Source organism: Acinonyx jubatus, chromosome D1 (assembly GCF_027475565.1).
Source record: "Acinonyx jubatus isolate Ajub_Pintada_27869175 chromosome D1, VMU_Ajub_asm_v1.0, whole genome shotgun sequence".
In the NCBI taxonomy this organism is placed as follows: domain Eukaryota; kingdom Metazoa; phylum Chordata; class Mammalia; order Carnivora; family Felidae; genus Acinonyx; species Acinonyx jubatus.
Window position 1 is genome coordinate 11,028,837 of NC_069390.1, and position 20,091 is coordinate 11,048,927.

Here is a 20,091-nt window from a genome sequence, read left to right on the forward strand (position 1 = left end):
AAATGAGTTCTAATAGAACCACATGAAATGGATGGTTTTATATGTCAAAATTACTTTCAAAAGTTTTTAAATAATACAGATACTACATATAAAATAGAAACAACCAGAGGTACCTGGGTGGCTCAGTAGGTTAAGCATCTGACTTTTGATTTCGGCTTAGGTCATGATCTCATAGTTTGTGAGTTTGAGCCCCACATTGGGCTTTGTACTGACAGCACAGAGCCTGCTTGGGATTCTCTCTCCTCTGTCCTGACCCCATTTGCTCGCTCGCTCTCTCTCTCTCTCTCTCTCAAAATAAACTTAAAAATGCAATACAATACAATACAATACAAGCCATTAAATTCATGATCATGAAAGATGATGGGAGAGTTTGTGAACGGAAGATTAGAACTGAATTTGTTCTGGCCTCATCGTTAAATGTTTGTGTGAATTGAAGAAAGATGCCTTCCCCTTTCTGACACCGCCTGGGGAATCAAGTGGCAGGACTGGAGGCCCTTCTAAAATGCAGCCACATCATCACCTTCATCTTGTAGCACAAAAAGACTTGAAAAACTTGTTGCCTCACACCCAATAATTTCTTTTACCCCAAGCAATTATTCATCCTCTATATCATCCCAAATCTGTTAGTATAAAATATTCTTATTTCCAGATGAGGAAAGGGCCCTCTCTGTTCATAGGTATGAACTCTTTTAGTTTTACTGAGGGCTGTGTAACCACTTTAGTAGTTTTCTAGAGAACTAAAAGTCAGCAATTTAAAATGATTTGAGTGGGCATTGAGGCAGGCACTTGTTGGTATGAGCATTGGGTGTTGTATGTAAGCTAATGTGACAATAAATTATATTAAATAAATAATAAAATAAAATAAAACTATTTGAGGCAGCACAGGGTAGTGGTTAATGGCAGACAGACCGAGATCCAAATCACCTACTTTTTGTTTTTATTGTTTTTTTTTTATTTTTCCAATTTTATATTTTATTTTTTCCAGCCTTTTTGAGGTATAATTAGCCAATAAAAAGATGTGTATATTTAAAGTATCCAATGTGATGTTTTGAAATACATATATATTATGAAATAGCTTGACAATCAGGCTAATTTTTATATTAAATCCATCAACACACAGTTACCTTTTTTTGTGAGGAGAATACTTTTTTTAATTTATTTATTTTGAGAGAGAGAGTAAGCAGGGGGGTGGGCAGAGAGAGAAAGAGAGGGAGAGAGAGAATCCCAAGCAGGCCCCCCACTGTCAGCACAGAGCCCAACGTGGGGCTCAAACGCACGAACCGTGAGATCATGACCTGGGCCAAAAGCAAGAGTTGGACGCTTAACTGACTAACTCATTCAGGCACCCCTGTGATGAGAATTCTTAATATCTACTCTCTTAGATGATTTCAAGTACACCATACATATTTACTACGGTCACCATGCTGTATATTGTTTCCAGAACTTCTTCATCTTACAACTGAAAATTCATATCCTTTGACCAACATCTTCCCACTTCTTCCCCACTGTTTCTCTGTTTCTATGAGTTACATTATTTTAGATTTCACATGTGAGTGAAATCATGCAATACTTGTCTTTCTTTGTCTGATATTCTCACCATAATGCCCTTCAGGTTCATCCATGTTGTCACAAATGGCAAGATTTCCTTCTTTTCATGGCTAACATCTATATTCATAATATGTCATGTATAACACACACATTTTTATCCAGTTATCCCTCGATGGATGTTTAGATTGTTTACATATCTTGGCTGTTGTGAATAGTGCTGCAGCGGACATGGGGGTGCAGATATGTCTTTGAGATGCTGATTTCACTTCCTTTGGATATATGCCCAGACATGGGAGTGCAGGATCACGTGGGAGCCCCATTTCTAATTTTTTTGAGGAAGCTCCATATTGTTTTCCATAGCAGCTGTACCAGTGTAACACTTCCAGCAGCAGTGCATAAGGGTTTCTTTTTCTCCACACTCTAGCTAACACTTGTTATTTTTTGATTTTTTGATAATAGCCTAACAGATGTGAGGTGATATCTCAGGGTCTGGAGTTGCATTTCCCTTACGATCAGTGATGTTGAGCACCTTCCCACATACACGTTAGCCCTTTGTATGTCTTATTTTGAGAAATGTCTGTTCAGGTCCTTTGCCCAATTTTTAATCTGGTTGTTTTCTTGCTATTGAGTTGTAGGAGTTCCTTATATATTTTGGATAGCAATCCCTTGTTAGATGTATGCTTTGCAAATATTTTCTCCCATTCCATAGGTTGCCTTTTATTTTGTTTCTTTTGCTGTGCAGAAACTTTTTAGTTTGAGGTAATCTGCTTGTTCTTGCTTTTGTTGCCTGTGCATTTGGTGTTGTATCCAATTCATTGCCAAGACCAATGTCATGAAGTTTTCCTCCGATGTTTTCTTCTAGGAGTTTTACAGCCTCAAGTTTTTAATGTCTTTAATCCATTTTGTGTTAGTTTTTGGCCGTAAGAATCCAATTTCATTGTGTGTGTGTGTGTGTGTGTGCGCGCACAAATCTAGTTTTCCCAAAGCCATTTATTGAAGGGACTATACTCTCCCCATTGTGTATTTTTGGCAATGTAGGAGTGCCGCCATCACTGACTCCATCTTTGTTCTTCCATCTTGTTCATGCCTGAGCAATGACCTCCATTGGGGCTATGTGCTCCACATGGAGAGAAGGTTAATGTGTGCCCAGACTGGAATGCAAGAAGGCTTGTTTTGATGGTCCCTAAAGTGACATCCAGAAGGCTCCACTTTAGGTAACTAGTAGGGAGGACTGGTATACAGAAAGTCTCACTTTAGGTAACTATCCTGTCACCTCACCACTTTGTCCCTCTTTCCATAAAAGCTGGGTCTGGCCTGGGCAGAGAACAGCAGCAGAGAACGGGGGTGGAGAATAGCTGTGTACTATCCGGATAACCACATGCCTGCCCCCATCCTCCCTGTCGGTAAGTAACCCTGACTAAAGCTCTATGTAAATAGCATAGACTGGCTTCCTTCATTTTTTGGTCTTGAAGTGCTCTCACAGGCTGGAGGATACTTTACTGACCCTCCTCCACCTTCTAATAAGCATCTTCATTGAAGATTAGTTGATTATATAGGTGAGGGTTTATATCTGGGCTCTCTATACCATTCCATTGTTCTATATATCTGTTTTTATGCCAGTACCGTACTGTTTTGATTATTATAGCTTTGTAATGTAATTCAAAATCAGGAAGTGTGATGCCTCCAGCTTTGCTCTTAAGATTTCTTAAACTATTCAGTCTTTTTAGTTCCATATGAATTTTAGGATTTTTTTTAACTTCTGTGAAAAATGTCATTGGAATTTTGATAGGGATTACGTTGAATCTGTAGATCATTTTTGGGAGTTCGGATATCTTGACAGAATTCTTCTAGCTCATTGACTCAGGATATTATTTGGTGTTTTCTCCAATTCTTTTCATCAAGGTTTTACACTTTTCAGTGTGCAGATCTTTTACCTCCTTGGTTAAATGTATTCATACATGTTTTGTTAATTTTGATATTATAAATGGGATTTTTTAGATTTTTTTTTCATACAGTTCCTTGTTTGTGTGTAGAAATGCAACTGGTTTCTGCATGTTGATTTTTTTTTATCCTGCAATTCTACTGAATTTGCTTATTACTCTAGCAGTTTTCCGGTGGAGTCTTTTTTGGTTTTATATATATTAGATTAGGTCATCTGCAAACAAATAATTTGACTTCTTCCTTTCCAATTCGGATGCCTTTTTTTTTTTTCTTGCCTAACTTTTCTGGCTAGGATTTCCAATATTATGAATAGAAGTGGTGATGTTTGACAAAATTCAACATCTTTTCATGATTAAAACTGTCAACTGACTAGGTACAGAAGGATTTCCCCTTCACATAAAGCCTGTATCAGACAAGCCCATAATGAACACAATACCCAATTGTGAGAAGCTGAAAGCTTTGTCTCTAAGACTAGGAAAAGATCACCAATTTTAAGAGAAGCTGGCAAATGATTTAACCTATGTTTCTTTTCTCATCTGTAAAATTGGTACAATCGTCATACATAACTTTGGGGTCATTAGGATTAAATGTGCTGTTAGTACGTGCTAGTAACATTGTCTGACACGTGTTAAGCCTCACCAAAGTGTTACCTTTAAGCTTCATATGAACTGTCAAAGGTAGATGCCCACTGTGACAATCTTTAAATTCTTGGACAAGTAACCATAAGCAGCATTTTATTGTAAATGATATAATAGCAGCATTTCAATTTTTTTTTAAATTGAAATATCTTAGTGAAAAATACCTTGGCAAAATCAGATTCCAGACTCACGTAACATTCAAATACACATTTAATAACCAATTGAATGGCACAGCTCCATCCTCATAAACGATATAAGAAATATCCCAAAAGTCAGAAGAGACTTTTTTTGTGCGTTGCATGGTAAAATTGCCTCCCTAGGGAAAAGAAGGGGTCACAGGTAGCTGTTGACAAATGGTTATAAGAGGATGATACTGTGATAGGATGATCCAACCTTTCACCACCTCAATCAGTCGATTATTTCAAGTGTGGAAAAGTCACATCAGGGAGAGAACAGAAAATGTGACATAAAATTTCAGTTAAGAAAGTGGTTGTTGAAATCCTAGAATATGAATCTAATTTCCTTCTGCAATAATTACTCAAATATGATATACATAGAATACTTTTAGGAATTGACTTTACTAATTAGGAATTATTTTTAGGAACTGATTTTACTAATTAGGAAAGCCCACATAAGTTAAAGTATCTTCACACAAAAGGACTTTGTCTTTCCTGAGAATATGTTAAATTTTAGACTCTGCACAAATTTACTCTCTGGCACATTTAGATACCTATCTCTATTCTTTATTTTTACTAAAAAAAATATTAAAAAATTTTTAATGTTTATTTACTTTTGAGAGAGAGCATGCACACACCAGTGGGGGAGGGTCAGAGAGAGGGGGACAGAGGATCCAAAGCAGGCTCCACTCCATCAATAGCAGAGAGCCTGATGTAGGACTGGAACTCACAGACTGGGAGATCATGACCTGAGCTGAAGTCAGATTCTTAACCAATGGAGCTACCCAGGCACCCCTACTAAAAAAAAAAAAAAAAATATTTAGAACATATTTCTCGAAGGTTCATATCAATTGGATCAAATTATTGTCATTGAAGACATATTGTTCTACCATATAGAATAGAAAATAAAATTTTTGTGAGACAGAGATACAGAGAGAGAGCAAGCGAGGGAGCACGCATGGGGTGGGGCAGAGGGAGGGGCAGAGAGAATCTTAAGCAGGCTACACACCCAATGAGGAGCCCAATACAGGGCTCAGCCTCATGACTGTGAGATAATGACCTGAGCCGAAAACAAGAGTCATATGCTTAGACGATTGAGCCACCCAGGTGGCCCTAAAAAATAAAATTCAAATGGCTAGTATAAATTACCTATTAACATTAAATTAATCAGCTATACCCCTAACGAATAAAAAAATGAAAAATATACTTTCACTGAATCAGGACCTTTACTGAATTAGGGATGTTTAGGGGTAAGATATCTAAGAAAAGATTTATACTAACTTTTTTTTAATACAAAAAAAACAGTTTTTCGAACAAAATTCATGATGCCAACTCCAAGTCTCCATTTCTCCTTAAGGAGGGAACCCATCTGACTTGAATTTAGTAATCCTAGCTCTTCACGTGTTGTCTCAAAGTCAGCAATAAAGGGACTGGGGTCCAATTTTATTTCATTATCTGCAGAAACTGGTGTGAGCCATACTGATTTCCTAAAAAACAAAGCAAAACAAAAAAACAGAAGCAGATATTATTGGCATACTTGGTACCAGGTCATTCTGAGTCTACAGGTGGGGACAAAGTTATTTTTTTACCACTGTTTAACACAGTGGCCATTTTCAGTATAATGATTTAGGGGTGTGGCACAGGCCTAGACCTTCTGCATAACTGATGATTTGTAATGCTTGCTTCAGTAAAGTACCAAAGTGCCCAGTGGAATGGATTTAGACAAGTGGATTCCTAAGAACAGTAAGTAAAAGCTGTCAAAAGCTTAATCTGACCCCATGCAGTGGTAGTAAAGGATATGTGTGTGTGTGTGTGTGTGTGTGTGTGTGTGTGTGTGTGCGCGCGCGCGTGCGTGTGCAGCAGTAACATTTATGCACCAGTAACCTAATCATATATCTGTTGGCCTTGTTTTCATTTTTTTTCTAAGGAAGATAAGCTGCAAACAACATCAAAATTACTATCGAAGTAGAAATGCTGTAGTCATCATAATTAATCTGGTGGCCTATGGAGAGGCAATAGCTCCAGGGCATTATTTCAGAGTGTTTTATATTACTGGAAGCATCGGCTAATATATAGGAATGAAAATGTGTGTGTGTGTGTGTGTGTGTGTGTCTGTGTGTGTGTGTGTGTCTACAGAATCCAGTGTTAGTGTCAGCTACTCCCCAGAGTATTGCTAAATTCCTCAGCCTTCGATTTGCCTTATGAAAATAAGTTAAAAGAAGATCAAAGTATTTAACAATAAGGATGTATGTAATGTACACTTAAAAATGGTTATAAATTTTCTATGCTAATTTGGATGTAAATTTTAAAAAATAAAATTTTAAAAAAATGGTTACAAATTTTATCTTATGTATATTTTACCACAATAAAAAATACCAATTCTCGGGCACCTGGGTGGCAGTCGGTTAAGCACCAGACTTCAGCTCAGGTCATGATCTCATTGTTCGTGGGTTCGAGCCCTGCATCAGACTCTGTGCTGACAGCTCAGAGCCTGGATCTTGCTTCGGAGTCTGTGTCTCCCTCTATCTCTGCCCCTCCCCGACTTGCACTCTGTCTCTCAAAAACAAACAAAAAATGAAACATTAAAAAATTTAAAAAAAAATTCCCCCCCCACAAAAAGGATTCTGATAATGTTATAAGATACTATACACTTGCTCTGAGGTCTACCTTCTTTTTTTATGTCAACTATTTCCATATATCAAACAAGGATGAAATCTTTTCCAAGATTTGTAACTCGTAAAACTCAACATGAATATTACAATGACATGGTAAAGTGTTTCAGTATTCACCATTCCACTTGGTCTCAAAGTTTATGTGGGGTCCCTTTGGGATTCAGCATCTCAGTTCCACAAAACTGCAAGCAAAGTGCATCTAATGATTAGGCTGATAAACCTTTCCTTTCATGCATTTCCATGAGTTAGTATTAAAATGAAGGACTAGTTTTCTCTTTTTAGTCAGTCACTGTATTCACATGGAATTAAGCCATGAGATGTATTAGGGAATTATAAAGGAGAAGACATTAAAAAACAGCATCAGGTTTGACTCTTCCACTTATTAAGGCCACTGGGTATCTAATGATTCTGCTTTGCAGTTCAGTTACCGTAAAATAACCTAGTTACACTAGATTGCATATGTTTTGATTCTAAAATAAATATTACATTAAAAAACAAAAATACTCCATATTATGATAAATGTCAATTTCATGCTTGTTTGGAAATACGCTTACGGGTGAGTCAAATCTAAAGTCTATGCTTTGCAGAAGCATCTGATTTGGTAAAGGTAAGATGGATGCTTTCCAAAGGAGTCTGGTCTATTGGACTGACCTAGAGGCAGAACATTCCAAAGGGATTTTCTGGCTCTCACAATGCACAATCCTAGGGTTAAAGAACATCTCTGTTTGAAAAAGGAGGGTATCTCCGAAACAACCTAGAGGAGCACAATATTTAAGCAGAAGGTAATTCTCGTAACAGGGGAGGCATACATACGTTTGTATTCTAGTTTAAGATTTATGCCTAGGGGCGCCTGGGTGGCTCAGTCGGTTGAGCGTCAGACTTCGGCTCAGGCGGCTCAGGTCATGATCTCACAGCTCGTGGGTTCGAGCCCTGTGCTGATGGCTCAGAGCCTGGAGCCTGCTTCGGATTCTGTGTCTCCTCTCTCTGCCCCTCCCCCAACATGTGCTCTGTCTCTCTCTGTAGTGAAAATACTTCTTCAGTGAAAATACTGCCTCAGGGCAGTTCAAATGATCCAATGAATAGGATAAACCTTCGCAGGATTTGTGACTCTTCCCCTTTGGAGCATCGAATGAAACTTAAAACTGTCTGCTAAGCTTTGGTGAAATAGAAGAGGAGCTGAAGGACAATTTAAAATCGGTTTCCTAACCAGTCAGGAAACCTGTGCTCTTGGGTCCTGTGCACATGAATGGCCCAATGTTCAGTGAATGATAAGGAAGGGACCATGTTGTCATCTGCCCATAAATAACGATAACTAGAAGCAAAATGTAATCCTTAAAACAAACAAACAAAAAAAGACAATAATTTTAGAGCCAGGTATAAAGATCTAAAAAACTACTTCAAAGTTATTTTTAGGGGCACCTGGGTAGTTTGGTTGGTTATGCATCCCACTTCAGCTTAGGTCATGACCTCACAGTTCATAGGTTCGAGCTCCACATTGGGCTCTGTGATGACAGCTCAGAGCCTGGAGCCTGCTACGGATTCTGTGTCTCCCTCCCTCTCTCATTGCCCCTCCCCTGCCTGTACTTTATCTCTCAAAAATAAATAAATGTTAAAAAAAAATTTTTTAAGAAGTTATTTTTATAAATAATACTGTACTCACCTTTGTCTTGATCCCACGGTCATGTACAGGGTATATAAAATCATATGCAGAGGTCTGAATCCGAGTCATAGGGCAACCTGATCCCAGGTGCAATTCATCAGCAAATATATACAGATCGCTGTTGTGCCCACATGGGCTAACCAAGATCATCACCCAGTCCATTGAACAACTTACTGTCACTACAGAAAGAATCATATAAGAAAGTGTCAGATGTGTATTTACATCCGGGAAGAGCCCAAAGAATATTCAGCTCTGCCCTTTGTGGTAAATAAAAGGTATTTCTTTCTCCAGCCAAGGTAATCAAGGCTTATAGAATAACATATAAAGGGTTTTCACATTACCAGTTTTTCCAAAATATCTGCATATTATCCTCAAATAACTAGGCTTCATTTATTTCACAGGGAAGAAGATCAACACATAAGAAAATCATAATCTTCTAGTCCCCTGCCTCTTCTAAAAGAGATTATATTCTAAAGAGGGTGATGTATCTGGGACCACACAAAAGGCACAGAAGTAAATTGCAATGCATTCGAATAGGAGAGATGTATTCCCAGTAATGCTCTTTGGAGAGGGAGAAGGGGAAAGGGTGGGAGAGTAGAATCCTGATCTGGAACAGTCCCTACCAAAGACAGAGCCACAGAGGAAAGACTCTGAAGAGAGAAAATCCGCTGCCTGGGATGGCAGTTCTGTGAAGGTTTCCATGTAAAACCTATTCTTATCCTTTACATTGAAATCTTCAGTCAGTCAGGGATAATCACTATTTCTAATGGACTCATTTATCCCGTGGAAGAAGTAAAGGCGGACAGTAACCAGAGCTTCTCAGAGCGGTGATCAGAGTTGAACTGCATGGATCCTACTAATGTTCAGAAAGAAAACACAGATTTATTGGCTTTAAAGAGTCATGATTAGTGGTAGGGGGGAAAAACTAATGAAACAGGTTACAAAACTTCCAAAGTGGAGAACAAAAGAGAATGGAGAAAAACAAATTGAAACAATTTAGAAGAAGGCAAAAAAGCCTTAGGGGAAGAGACAAAACATCAAAGCAAACAAACAAACAAAAAGGACAAAAATTAAGCCATAGGGGGATCCTGGGTGGCTCAGTCGGTTAAGTGTCTAACTCTTGCTTTTGACTCAGGTCATGATCTCACAGTTGTGAGTTCGAGCCCTACATTGGGCTCTGCACTGACAGTGCGCAGCCTGCTTGTGATTCTCTGTCTCCCTTTCTCTCTGCCCCTCCCATGTGCTCTCTCACTCTCTCTAAATAAAGAAAATAAACTAAAAAAAAAAAAAAAAAGTAAGCAATAAGATGATTGCAATAAATGAACTGCAACTATATGTCAACAATAATAATAAATGTAAATGAACAAAATACTTCAGGCCAAATGACCAACAGCCAAATGAAGAAATTATAATGTATTTATATAATCAACTTCTAGGTAACATGGCAAATATAATTATAAAGTATCAATCTGAAAATAGTTATGAGAAAGAAGCAAGTCACAACACAAACCTTATATATCTAACGATACAAAGTTGAAATGACAGATAACCATTTTTTATACAAGATTTTTTTTCCAAACAGAGACTATTCTTCAGTAGCCAGTACCTGCCCCACACTTAAGGCATGAGACTCATAACCCAGAACATGACCCCACATCTCATCAGATACAGCCTCCTCATGTTTTGCAAAAGTGGAAGTAACCGGGTTTAAATCTTATCTTCCTATTTCGACGCTGATATAAGTTGCTCTAACACAACCTGTCATCCAAGCTAGGATAAGTACTTTGAACTTGGATTTCATTTCGTAATTATCTTTATATTCACAGCTGCACAGAACCCAGGGAATGTTGAATATACATAGTTTGAATTGTAGCCCTTGTTGATAGTACCACCTGCACGCAGAACTTCCAGATGAGCAGAAATTACAGAACCTCCCTCTTACTGTTTAACAAAGGGAAGGGGCGGGAGAGAGTGAAAGTCTGACTGGCCATCCAACCTATAGGAAGGTAACCTTCTTACAGCTGGTTGGATACGGCTTGAATTCTATAGCTACCCAATTATTAGATTTTGAAAAAACTGGTTAACACTGCAATGCAATTTATTCACGAGTCAGTGAAGGCCACCGAATGGGAAGATTCACAGTCAGGATGAACAAAAGTTCTGGCAGTTTGACAGAGTGTACTCAGAGCCTCAGTCCAGTTAGTGGACTGGGCTGGACTGGTTCAAGTGAATGTGCACACAAGGTGGCAATCCTAGCCAGTAACTGGAAAGTTAAGCTACAGTGGTTTGGGATGACATTTAAGACAAATTTCCCATACTCCCGAGGTCTCCTGGGAGCTGTAGCTGTTCTAAATAGAGCCACAACCAAAGCACTTACATGCTTTGGAGCCTAACAGAACCTGGAAGTAAATAAAGTAGTGACCTCTTATTCCAGAAATAAGTAGTTCAGTCACTGCTGAAGTCCGATCAACGCCTCCTGTCCCCCACCAGCATGTCTCTAAAGGCAGAAGAAAAATTTAAAAAATTGGGGTACCTGGGTGGCTCAGTTGGTTAAGTGTCCAACTTCAGCTCAGGTCTGATCTCACAGATTATGGGTTCAAGCCCCGCATTGGGCTCTGTGCTGACAGCTCAGAGCCTGGAGCCTGCTTCGTATTCTGTGACTCCCTCTGTCTCTCTCTCTGTCCCTCCCCTGCTCATGCTCTGTCTCTCTCTGTCTCTCAAAAAATAAATAAACGTTAAAGAAAAAAATGTTTAAATAAAGTAAAGCAACAATAGGAGTATGCTCACTAATACTCAGGTGTCATAAGTGGCTATTGTCTCCTGCAGAAAGGACATAAAGTGATGAGTAAATTGATAAGGGCTCCAAGTCGAAAGCCTTGTTTAAAGGCTGCCTTTGGAAGGCATATGTGAGCAGATCTGTGGTCAGGAAAATTGTTAGGAAGATTTTCCTTCCTAAAGCAATTAGGATCACCTGTCATGGGTGTTTTCCATTATTTATGCCGATCTCAATAATATACCACACGCCACATATGATAATGGCAGTCTGCACATCATCTAAAAATTAAATTACCTGTGCCGTGAAGCACAAAGCATACACCTGATTGACTTTGACCCTGTACTCTTCACAGATGTGCTGAGTAAACTGCCCCTCTATGGTAGCTGTAGAAATATTAAGAGCTGGAGGATGATCTTCCCACAGCAAAAGCTCATTAAATTACCTCCCAGGTGACTCTTGCATCAATTTAGGAATTGACAACAGGTAGTCGTTGGAAGAAATAGTCAAACAAACGACTTTAAAAATGACCATCTGCCATCAATATTTATTACTTCTCACTTCATACTTCTCACAAGTAAGTCTACCATGACTCTGAGCAAGCCAGTCCTGTGTCAAGGGGCTAACTGTCTACTTATTATCTTCTTTCCTAAAGCACTGGGGCTTTCCCATTCCCCCTCCCATCACATTCCCATTACAAAGTAATAATAGAAAGTCGGATCACACAATGAAGAGAATGGCTAGAGGTTCAAACCTTGACGAGGAAAGCTTCCCCAAAGAGTAATAGGGAGCAGTAGACCTTGGAATACATTCAGGATATTCTTAAACACTTTGGAGGACCTAAGTCTTCCCAGGGTGAAAAAATATTCATATGTAATGAGCAAGAGATTCCAACACTTCGTAAGCCAGTAAGTTCTGGCTCTTTACAGATAAACCATCAAGAAAGTAAGAAAATTCAGGGAGATGGTTTGTGGGGAAAGTGGCATTGGAGAAAGCAGGTGTTCTACATTAGTGACTGTCACCTCCAAATCGCTCCATGGGTTGGAAATATTATCCTACTGTCACCTAGAGAAGAGTATCAGAAGGATCCTTCCTAGAGGAAAAAAGATTGTGACAGTTTAAAGTTGGATTCAACAGGATAAGTGGATATGGATATACAGGGAGTCCAGGCTTCTGTTGTCACTTGTTTTTCTCATACTAATCTTAGTCAGTCTGACATTATGAGGTCGTGCCTCTAGTATCTGAGAAATCTGAGGGAAGGCCCGAGGAACACATGTAGCTGCCACACAAATTGGCTGAAGTAGCTAGAATCTTCCTTGCACCTGAGCATCATAGATCCCAGCCAGGCCTCAATGCCCTGCTTCCTCACCCCAGATGACCCCAACGCCCTGTGCTCCCCACCCCAGGTGCCCCCAATGCCATGTGCCCCTCTATCCTAGATGGCCCCAATGCCCTGCATCCCCTTACCCCAGAGGTCCCTGACGTCCTGAGTCCCCCACTCCAGATGGCCTCAGTATATTGACTCAAGTCTCCTCGGCCCGAAGCACTTCCCTTCCAGCTGCTTGTTAAGATCTGAACTCTTCGGGAGGAGAGTTCCTGCATGGAAAGCGACCATAACTCCTCCAAGAAAGTGTTCTTTAGAACTGGCCTCTACCATAGATGCTCTCAGTGCAAGGCCAAATCAAGGCAGCAAGGAGCGACCAGACTCCTAAAGCCATAGAGACCTTCATCTGGACAGACCCCCAGCCAGGACTTCTCAGGAAACAGGAAGTCGTGTGGCCTTACGTGATTTTATACGGCATCCCACACTCAGCTGTCTTCATTTTCCTACTGATTTAGATAGGGCATGCGGCACCCTCTCAATGTCAACCACCTAAAAGCTGCAACTCTCCAGATTTCCCAAACACTGACTCTCCGAAAGGCATATCACACAAAAAGTGCTATTTGATAACAGACGGTGTCTGCATGAGGCCTGTTGAGACCATCTGGGAGGCTAGCATGGCACATGACATTTCCAGTACATGCTAAATTGTAGGAAATTATTGGCACCAGCTGATTTTTGGGTGTCCAGCTAATATGTGGAACAGCCTAAGTCATATACGTTTGAAATCAAAAGATGATTATTTCTTCTTTTCTCTGACTTTGGCTGGAAGAATCAGCAGCAGGGATAATAAAGTGACTTGCCCAGAAACAAACATCCCCAGGAGGAGACAGGGACCTATAGAAAGCCATCTTTCTTGGCATCAAGGAAATCTAAAAATCTGTCTTTATTGATTTGTCCATAAATTAATGTTTTAGTTAGTTTAGCCAGGTCAAGCCTTAAAAGTATTTACTTATAACACGGGAGAATAATGTTTTTTTCATGCTGAGATTTCTTAGAAAAGAAACATTTATATTCGTGTATTTTGTCCCCTTGTGCCATATATATAATTTTATGTATAATAAGTATATATATTCATTCTAGTACTCAGAAGTTCCAGCTAAGCATTTTTAAAATAGTTTTTTCCATCCTGTTTTTGTTTTTTAGAGTTTATTTATTTTGAGAGAGAGAGAGAGAGAGAGAGAGAGAGAACGAGGGAGGGGCAGAGAGAGAGGGAGAGAGAGAATCCCAAGCAGGCTCCACACAGTCAGCACAAGCCTGATGTGGGGCTTGAACTCCCAAACGATGAGATCACGACCTGAGCTGAGGTCAGATGTTTAACCGACTGAGCCACCCATGCACCCCAAAGTTCCAGCTAAGCATTTTTTTTTAACGTTTATCTATTTTTGAGACAGAGAGAGACAGAGCATGAACGGGGGATGGTCAGAGAGAGAGGGAGACACAGAATCTGAAACAGGCTCCAGGCTCTGAGCCATCAGCACAGAGCCCGACGCGGGGCTCGAACTCACAGACCGTGAGATCATGACCTGAGCCGAAGTCGGAGGCTTAACCGACTGAGCCACCCATGCACCAGAAAGTTCCAGCTAAGCATTTTTTTTAATGTTTATTTATTTTTGAGACAGAGAGAGACAGAGCATGAACAGGGGAGGGTCAGAGAGAGAGGGAGACAGAATCGGAAGCAGGCTCCAGGCTCTGAGCCATCAGCACAGAGCCTGACACGGGGTTTGAATCCATGAGCTGTGAGATCATGACCTGAGCTGAAGTCAGATGCTTAACCGACTAATCCACCCAGGCACCCCATATGTTTATCTTTTAAATCATTCCAGTAGAAGCATCTAGTATTGTTCTAGAAGGCATCAGAGTCTACTGCTTAAGAGCTTCTACTGCTTAAGAGAGTTTCTCTGCTCTCAATTTACACAAGTTTGGGAAAATTAGTTAAACAAGCTAAGGCTCATATTCATACTATTTCCCTTGTAAGTTTATTGTGACTATTAAAAGGGATAACAAATGTAAGCAGTCTAGCCAAAGCTAATAGCGTACATATATATATACATATATATATGTGTATATATATATGTATATATATATATATATATATATATATATAAACAAGGTACATAGTGTACAAAAGTACATATATTTTCCTCAAACCTGAGTGCAGTGAATTCAGGTTTTATATACTTTTCCAAGGAAGACTTCCAGGGCAGGAAAGAGGCAGATGATATATTCAAAGTACTAAGCGAAAAAAACTGTAGGTGTTCAGCATTTGTGACTCTCAAAGGACTTCTTAAATTCTTATCCTCAATTATTATTTTTAAAGATGCTGGACTCAATACCACAGTGTTTCAATACTATATATTTCTGAATCTGTTTCATAAACGATATTTTTCTAAGCATATGTATTCATACATGGGGCAACAGTTTGGGAATCTTTTTTTTTAAGACTTTAGGATTGCTTATGAAATGTGAGAATTTTCATCTGTGTACACTTAGAAAAACTTGCTTGTCATATATGCTACCCCAATAGCTTTTTACTTGTAAACATGAGATGACTTCTAAGTCCTCTAATTGTCTCTTTAGACGTTCTGTCTCTTGAAAGCATCTGCTAACATTTTACTAAAGAAGTATTCATTGAAACCTCAAAAAAAAAAAAAAGAATTATTTATTTAATCTTCACTTTCAAATACACTGGCCTAAAATTATATCATTTTGGGGCACCTGGGTGGCTCAGTGGGTTAAGCATCCATCTCTTGGTTTTGGCTCAGGTCATGATCTCATAGTTTGTGAGTTCAAGCCCTGCATCGGGCTCTGTGCTGACAGTGCAGAGCCTGCTTGGAATTCTGTCTCCCTCTCTCTCTGCCCCTCCCCTGCTCACGCTCTCTCTCCCTCTCTCTCTCTCTCTCAAAAATAAATAAGGATGTCCTTTTTTTTAATGTTTATTTATTTTTGAGAGAGAGAGAGAGAGAGAGAGACAGAGTGCAAGCAGGGGAGGCGCAGAGAGAGAGCGAGAGGGAGACACAGAATCTGAAGCAGGGTCCAGGCTCTGAGCTGTCAGCACAGAGCCCCACACAGGGCTCAAACTTATGAACCATGAGGTCATAACCTGAGCTGAGTGGGAGGCTTAACCAGCCACCCACGCACCCCTCTCTCAAAAATAAATAAATAAACATTTAAAGACAATCTACTGGTAAACACTGCAATTGTGAAACAATTTAATAGGGAGTAACTGAGAAGAATGGTTCCCTGTGCCTAAATTATTTGTGCAAAGTTTTTTAGAATTAGTGATCATTTTTAATTCCCACTATAGTATTTTATGTTCTTACTTATAGTGATTTCTCTTTCTTTTCAAACCCAAGTTTCCTTTAATTGTTTCCTTTTTTTTTGTTTGTTTTGTTTTTCTGTGCAGTTAATTCTCTAGCAGTTGAGAAGCTCCTATATATTTCATTCATTGGACATTTTATTCTATTTTTATTTGTTTTAAAGTTTACAATATTACCTCTGTGTCAAGGTCTCCAAAACCATTCCCAGTTTTGATCATTTGCTAGGAGGACTCAGCACATAGTCATATCACTCTATGATTTATTATAGCAAAGGATACAGAGTGAATGGGAAGGCACATGGGGCAGAGTGCAAAGGAAACCAGGTGGAAGCTTCCAAGGGTTCTCTCCCAGCGGAGGCACACAAGACGTGCTTAATTCCTCCAGCAATAAGTGGGTGGCAACATGCAAAATGTTGTCTACCAAGGAAGGTCATTATAGACTCCGTGTTCAGGGTATTTATCGGGGACATTCTCTGCCTACCACCTACCAAAATCCCACATTCTCCGAAGGAAAACAAGTGTTTAACATACAGCATAGTGCTTGCAAAAAAAAAGTTTTGGCATAGTGAGCCTCTGTCATCAGAGTCATGAGAACTCTCCCGAAATCCAAATTCTCAGATGCTAGCAAGCAGGCCTTTCTTAGTATGGCAGTCTCAAGTCTGGTTTTTTTACTATTTATTTTGAGAGAGAGCGAGCGAGCAGAGGGATGGGGCAGAGAGAAAGAAAGAGGGAGAAAGAGAATCCCAAGCAGGTTCTGCACTGTTAGCACAGGCCAGACATGGGACTCGAACTCACAAACCATGAGATCATGACCTGAGCGGAAAACAAGAGTTGGATGCTCAACCGACTGAGCCACTCAGAATGCTTCTCAAGTCTGCTATTCTTAAATCTGTTCTGCATATCGGTAAATTGTCAAAATGGGTTGTCTTACATTTTTCTGTTATCCATAGCTAATTCATTTCTGTAGCAGAAATGAATCCTTTTTTGCAATGTATTCAATCAAACATTAATCTAGGTACCACTGTGAAAGGATGTTACAGATAGAATTAAAATCAAGGACTTTAAAACGGGGAGATTAACCTGGATTTTCTGAGTGACCCAGTCTAATTACATAAATCCTTAGAGTGGAGAATTATTTCTGGCTGGAAGCAAAAGAGGGATTGCTTCAGAAGGGGATGTCAGTAAGATCAGAGGTTGGTGAGGAAGTCCACCTGCCATCATTGTCCTGGAAAGGGTCCATGAAGGAAGGACTCTGGAAGTCCTCTAGTGATCTCCAGCCGACAGCCAGCAAAGGAAACAGACTTCAGTCCTACAACTACATGAAATCAAATGCTACCAACATCCCGAATCAGCCTGCAGACAGGGTCTCCCGAAAAGCCTCCAGAAGAAACAGCCCTTCTGACAACTTGAATTGAACTTGGTGAGGCTCCAAGCAGAGAACCCTGGTGAATCACGTGGTGGTTACACTCCAACCATCAACAAAAAAACGAATAGACAATCTGTATTCCCTTACCACATTTTCCCAATGTTTTGTGATAATTTGGGGTTTTACTTCCAGATTTTATATTCCAGTATGAAATTTAGGCCAAAAAATACATTTTCGTAATATATTGACCTTCTAACATTTATTTGCATTTACCTTTTTTTAGTACATATGCTCACAATTCTTTTTTCTTAATGTTTATTTATTTTTGAGAGGGAGACAGAGAGAGTGAGAGAATGAGTGGGAGAGGGGCAGAGAGAGAGGAAGACACAGAATCTGAAGCAGGCTCCAGGTTCTGAACTGTCAGCACAGAGCCCCACGCGGGGCTCGAACCCAAGGGCTGTGAGATAATGACCTGAGCCGGAAGCTGGACACTTAACTGACTGAACCATGCAGTCGCCCCTCTAACAATTCTTTAGAGGGGATCTGTATGTTTTTTATTGTAATCCTTATTTTGTTTTGTTGTTCATTCTCATGTGTTTAGAGGGTGTCTAAGGTTAATAATGCTTTAAGATTATAAATTTTTCTTAATCTCCTTTTTTGCCCTTCACAAATGAATTCTAGTTAGCCTGAATACAGGAGGGAAATGATTAAACTAACACTATGTCAGAATTTTAATGCCATTATTCCATACAGCTCTAACACCCAAGTTTTCAGATAATTCTGATACAATTTAATAACTTTTTATGATGTGTGTTGGCCCTATAATTTGAGAATATTCAGTTTGGCTATAAATACAAGAAAAGAAGAAAGTGGTCAAAATTCATAAGAACATGAGCAAGCAAAAAGATTGTGAAACATAGTGGGAATTAATAGGATGAGTTAACTAACCAGAAGTTGTATGATAGGATACGTGCTGGAAGGCTGGTTTGTACCAGCACATCCCCAATGACCCTGTTAATCACTATCTTGAGAATGCAGAGATCGTGTCCTCCCTCTATATTCCCATCAAGCAGAATGTGCAGAAAAACATGTTCAGTGCTCAAGGTCAGGGACTCCAGGGGGTGGTCAACCCAGAGTGTCTCCCTTGTAAGGAAGAGTGTCCAGATGGCAGGCCTTGACCTCCTTGGGTCACTGGCCATGCAAGGAGGGAAAAGGCTAAAGAGAGTTGCAAGGCTAAGTTGCTACGCTATAAAAGTTTGCTGCACCTAGATCAGAAGCAGGTTTGTCGAGTCCTCTGCTCCTGGATACCCTGTAAGCAACTTCCTCCAATAAACCTAAGTCTCAGCCTCTGTCTCCGGGTGTTTTCTTCAGCCCCGCCTGACCATAGCCCACCTTTGGCTTAGAGTCTGCTGGGGTATCTCTACACAGGGGCATGACAAGGATGGATAGAATAAATAGAAAACACAGAGGAACGACCAAGGATGAACCTGACATTCATTAGCTGTTAGCAGGTTATTGATCACTGATGTTAACCTTAAAAAATAAAATTGCCAGTTATTTTATCAGCAAAAGATGGATTAATTCAGGAATAGCAGAGAATTGCAATTCAGGACAAGAAAGCTATGGCAAAACCATAGGCAAGTCTGGAGAACGAAGGAGAGGAACACTCTTTTATAGAGGAAAAGGGGCAGTTGGGACGGCTGTTACAGACAAAAAAGTCCATTGAAGTAACCTAGGAGTTGGAACTATAGTGAGTTTTCATTGGCTGAGCTGTGACTGTCTCATTGGCTGGGCTGTTGCTGGGGTTTAACAGAAACATCACTCTGCCTGCTGCTGCGATAGTAATGGGCAGCAGCTCAAGTCATTTCCCCTGAAGGTTGCAAGGAGGCCCCTTTCTTCCTGTTCAATATGCACTTGACAAGGAGTGGTAGGGCGTGAAGCCTTCGTGAGACCTTCCGTTGCTGAAGCTCCCAACGCCATTTTAGAGAGGTTTTCATTTATGAATTTTCATACCAGGTGATTATCACCCTCTAGAGTTCCTTCTTTCTCACAATCATTAAGACCATCAATCAACACAAAAAAGCAAGAGGAACCCTCCTACCATATCAGAAATCTTCCTTGCTTCAGATCTCAAACCCAGGTACCTTGGGAAAAAGGAAATCGAGGAGGTGAGACTCTTCAGATGTTTGGAAATCTCTTGTCTCCTCAGCTGTGGGTGATGATCTAGCATTCTGGAAAGAACCAAGAAGCCCTTAACACAGTTGGCTTTTTCTTCTTATGGCTGAAGTTATTATAATTATAAATAATAAATTCAGGAAGGAGAATGTGAGAAGTGGCTCTACACTATACCCCCAGATACCAGTTGTGTCTTCCCCAAACACATGGATGTGTCTGAAATTATGTCTTACCTAATATTTGATATGCATCTGTTGGACTATTAAAGCGGGGCTTTGCAGATGCTTTGAGGGATCCAAGTGGATGATACAGAAGATTCAGGAGAAACACTTATGAATTCACTGAAAATATTGTGCTTTTCATTTACTCTGGGTTCTCACGAAAACAAGCCAAATGCCCTGCCTCCCAGCCAATGACTCAGATTCGGTAAACCTGGGACAAG

General features: G+C 39.9%; 1 protein-coding gene across 6 annotated transcripts in view; it reads right to left on the reverse strand.

Moving 5' to 3' along the window:
* Nucleotides 1-2,520: 2,520 nt before the first annotated feature.
* Nucleotides 2,521-20,091, reverse strand: part of LOC106977900 (oocyte-secreted protein 2) — a 127,311-nt gene continuing 109,740 nt past the window's right edge. For 5 of the 6 annotated variants that reach the window (XR_008290325.1, XR_008290320.1, XR_008290322.1 and 2 more), the window contains 2 exons: nucleotides 8,636-8,814; nucleotides 2,521-5,101 (listed from right to left, as the gene is read on the reverse strand). Coding sequence is in view for 1 of the 6 variants with exons in the window: in XM_027045653.2 (XP_026901454.2) it covers nucleotides 5,580-5,790; nucleotides 7,627-7,717; nucleotides 8,632-8,814; nucleotides 13,063-13,126 (549 nt within the window). In the remaining 5 variants the exon portion in view is untranslated. The other variant, XM_027045653.2, reaches the window with a different exon arrangement.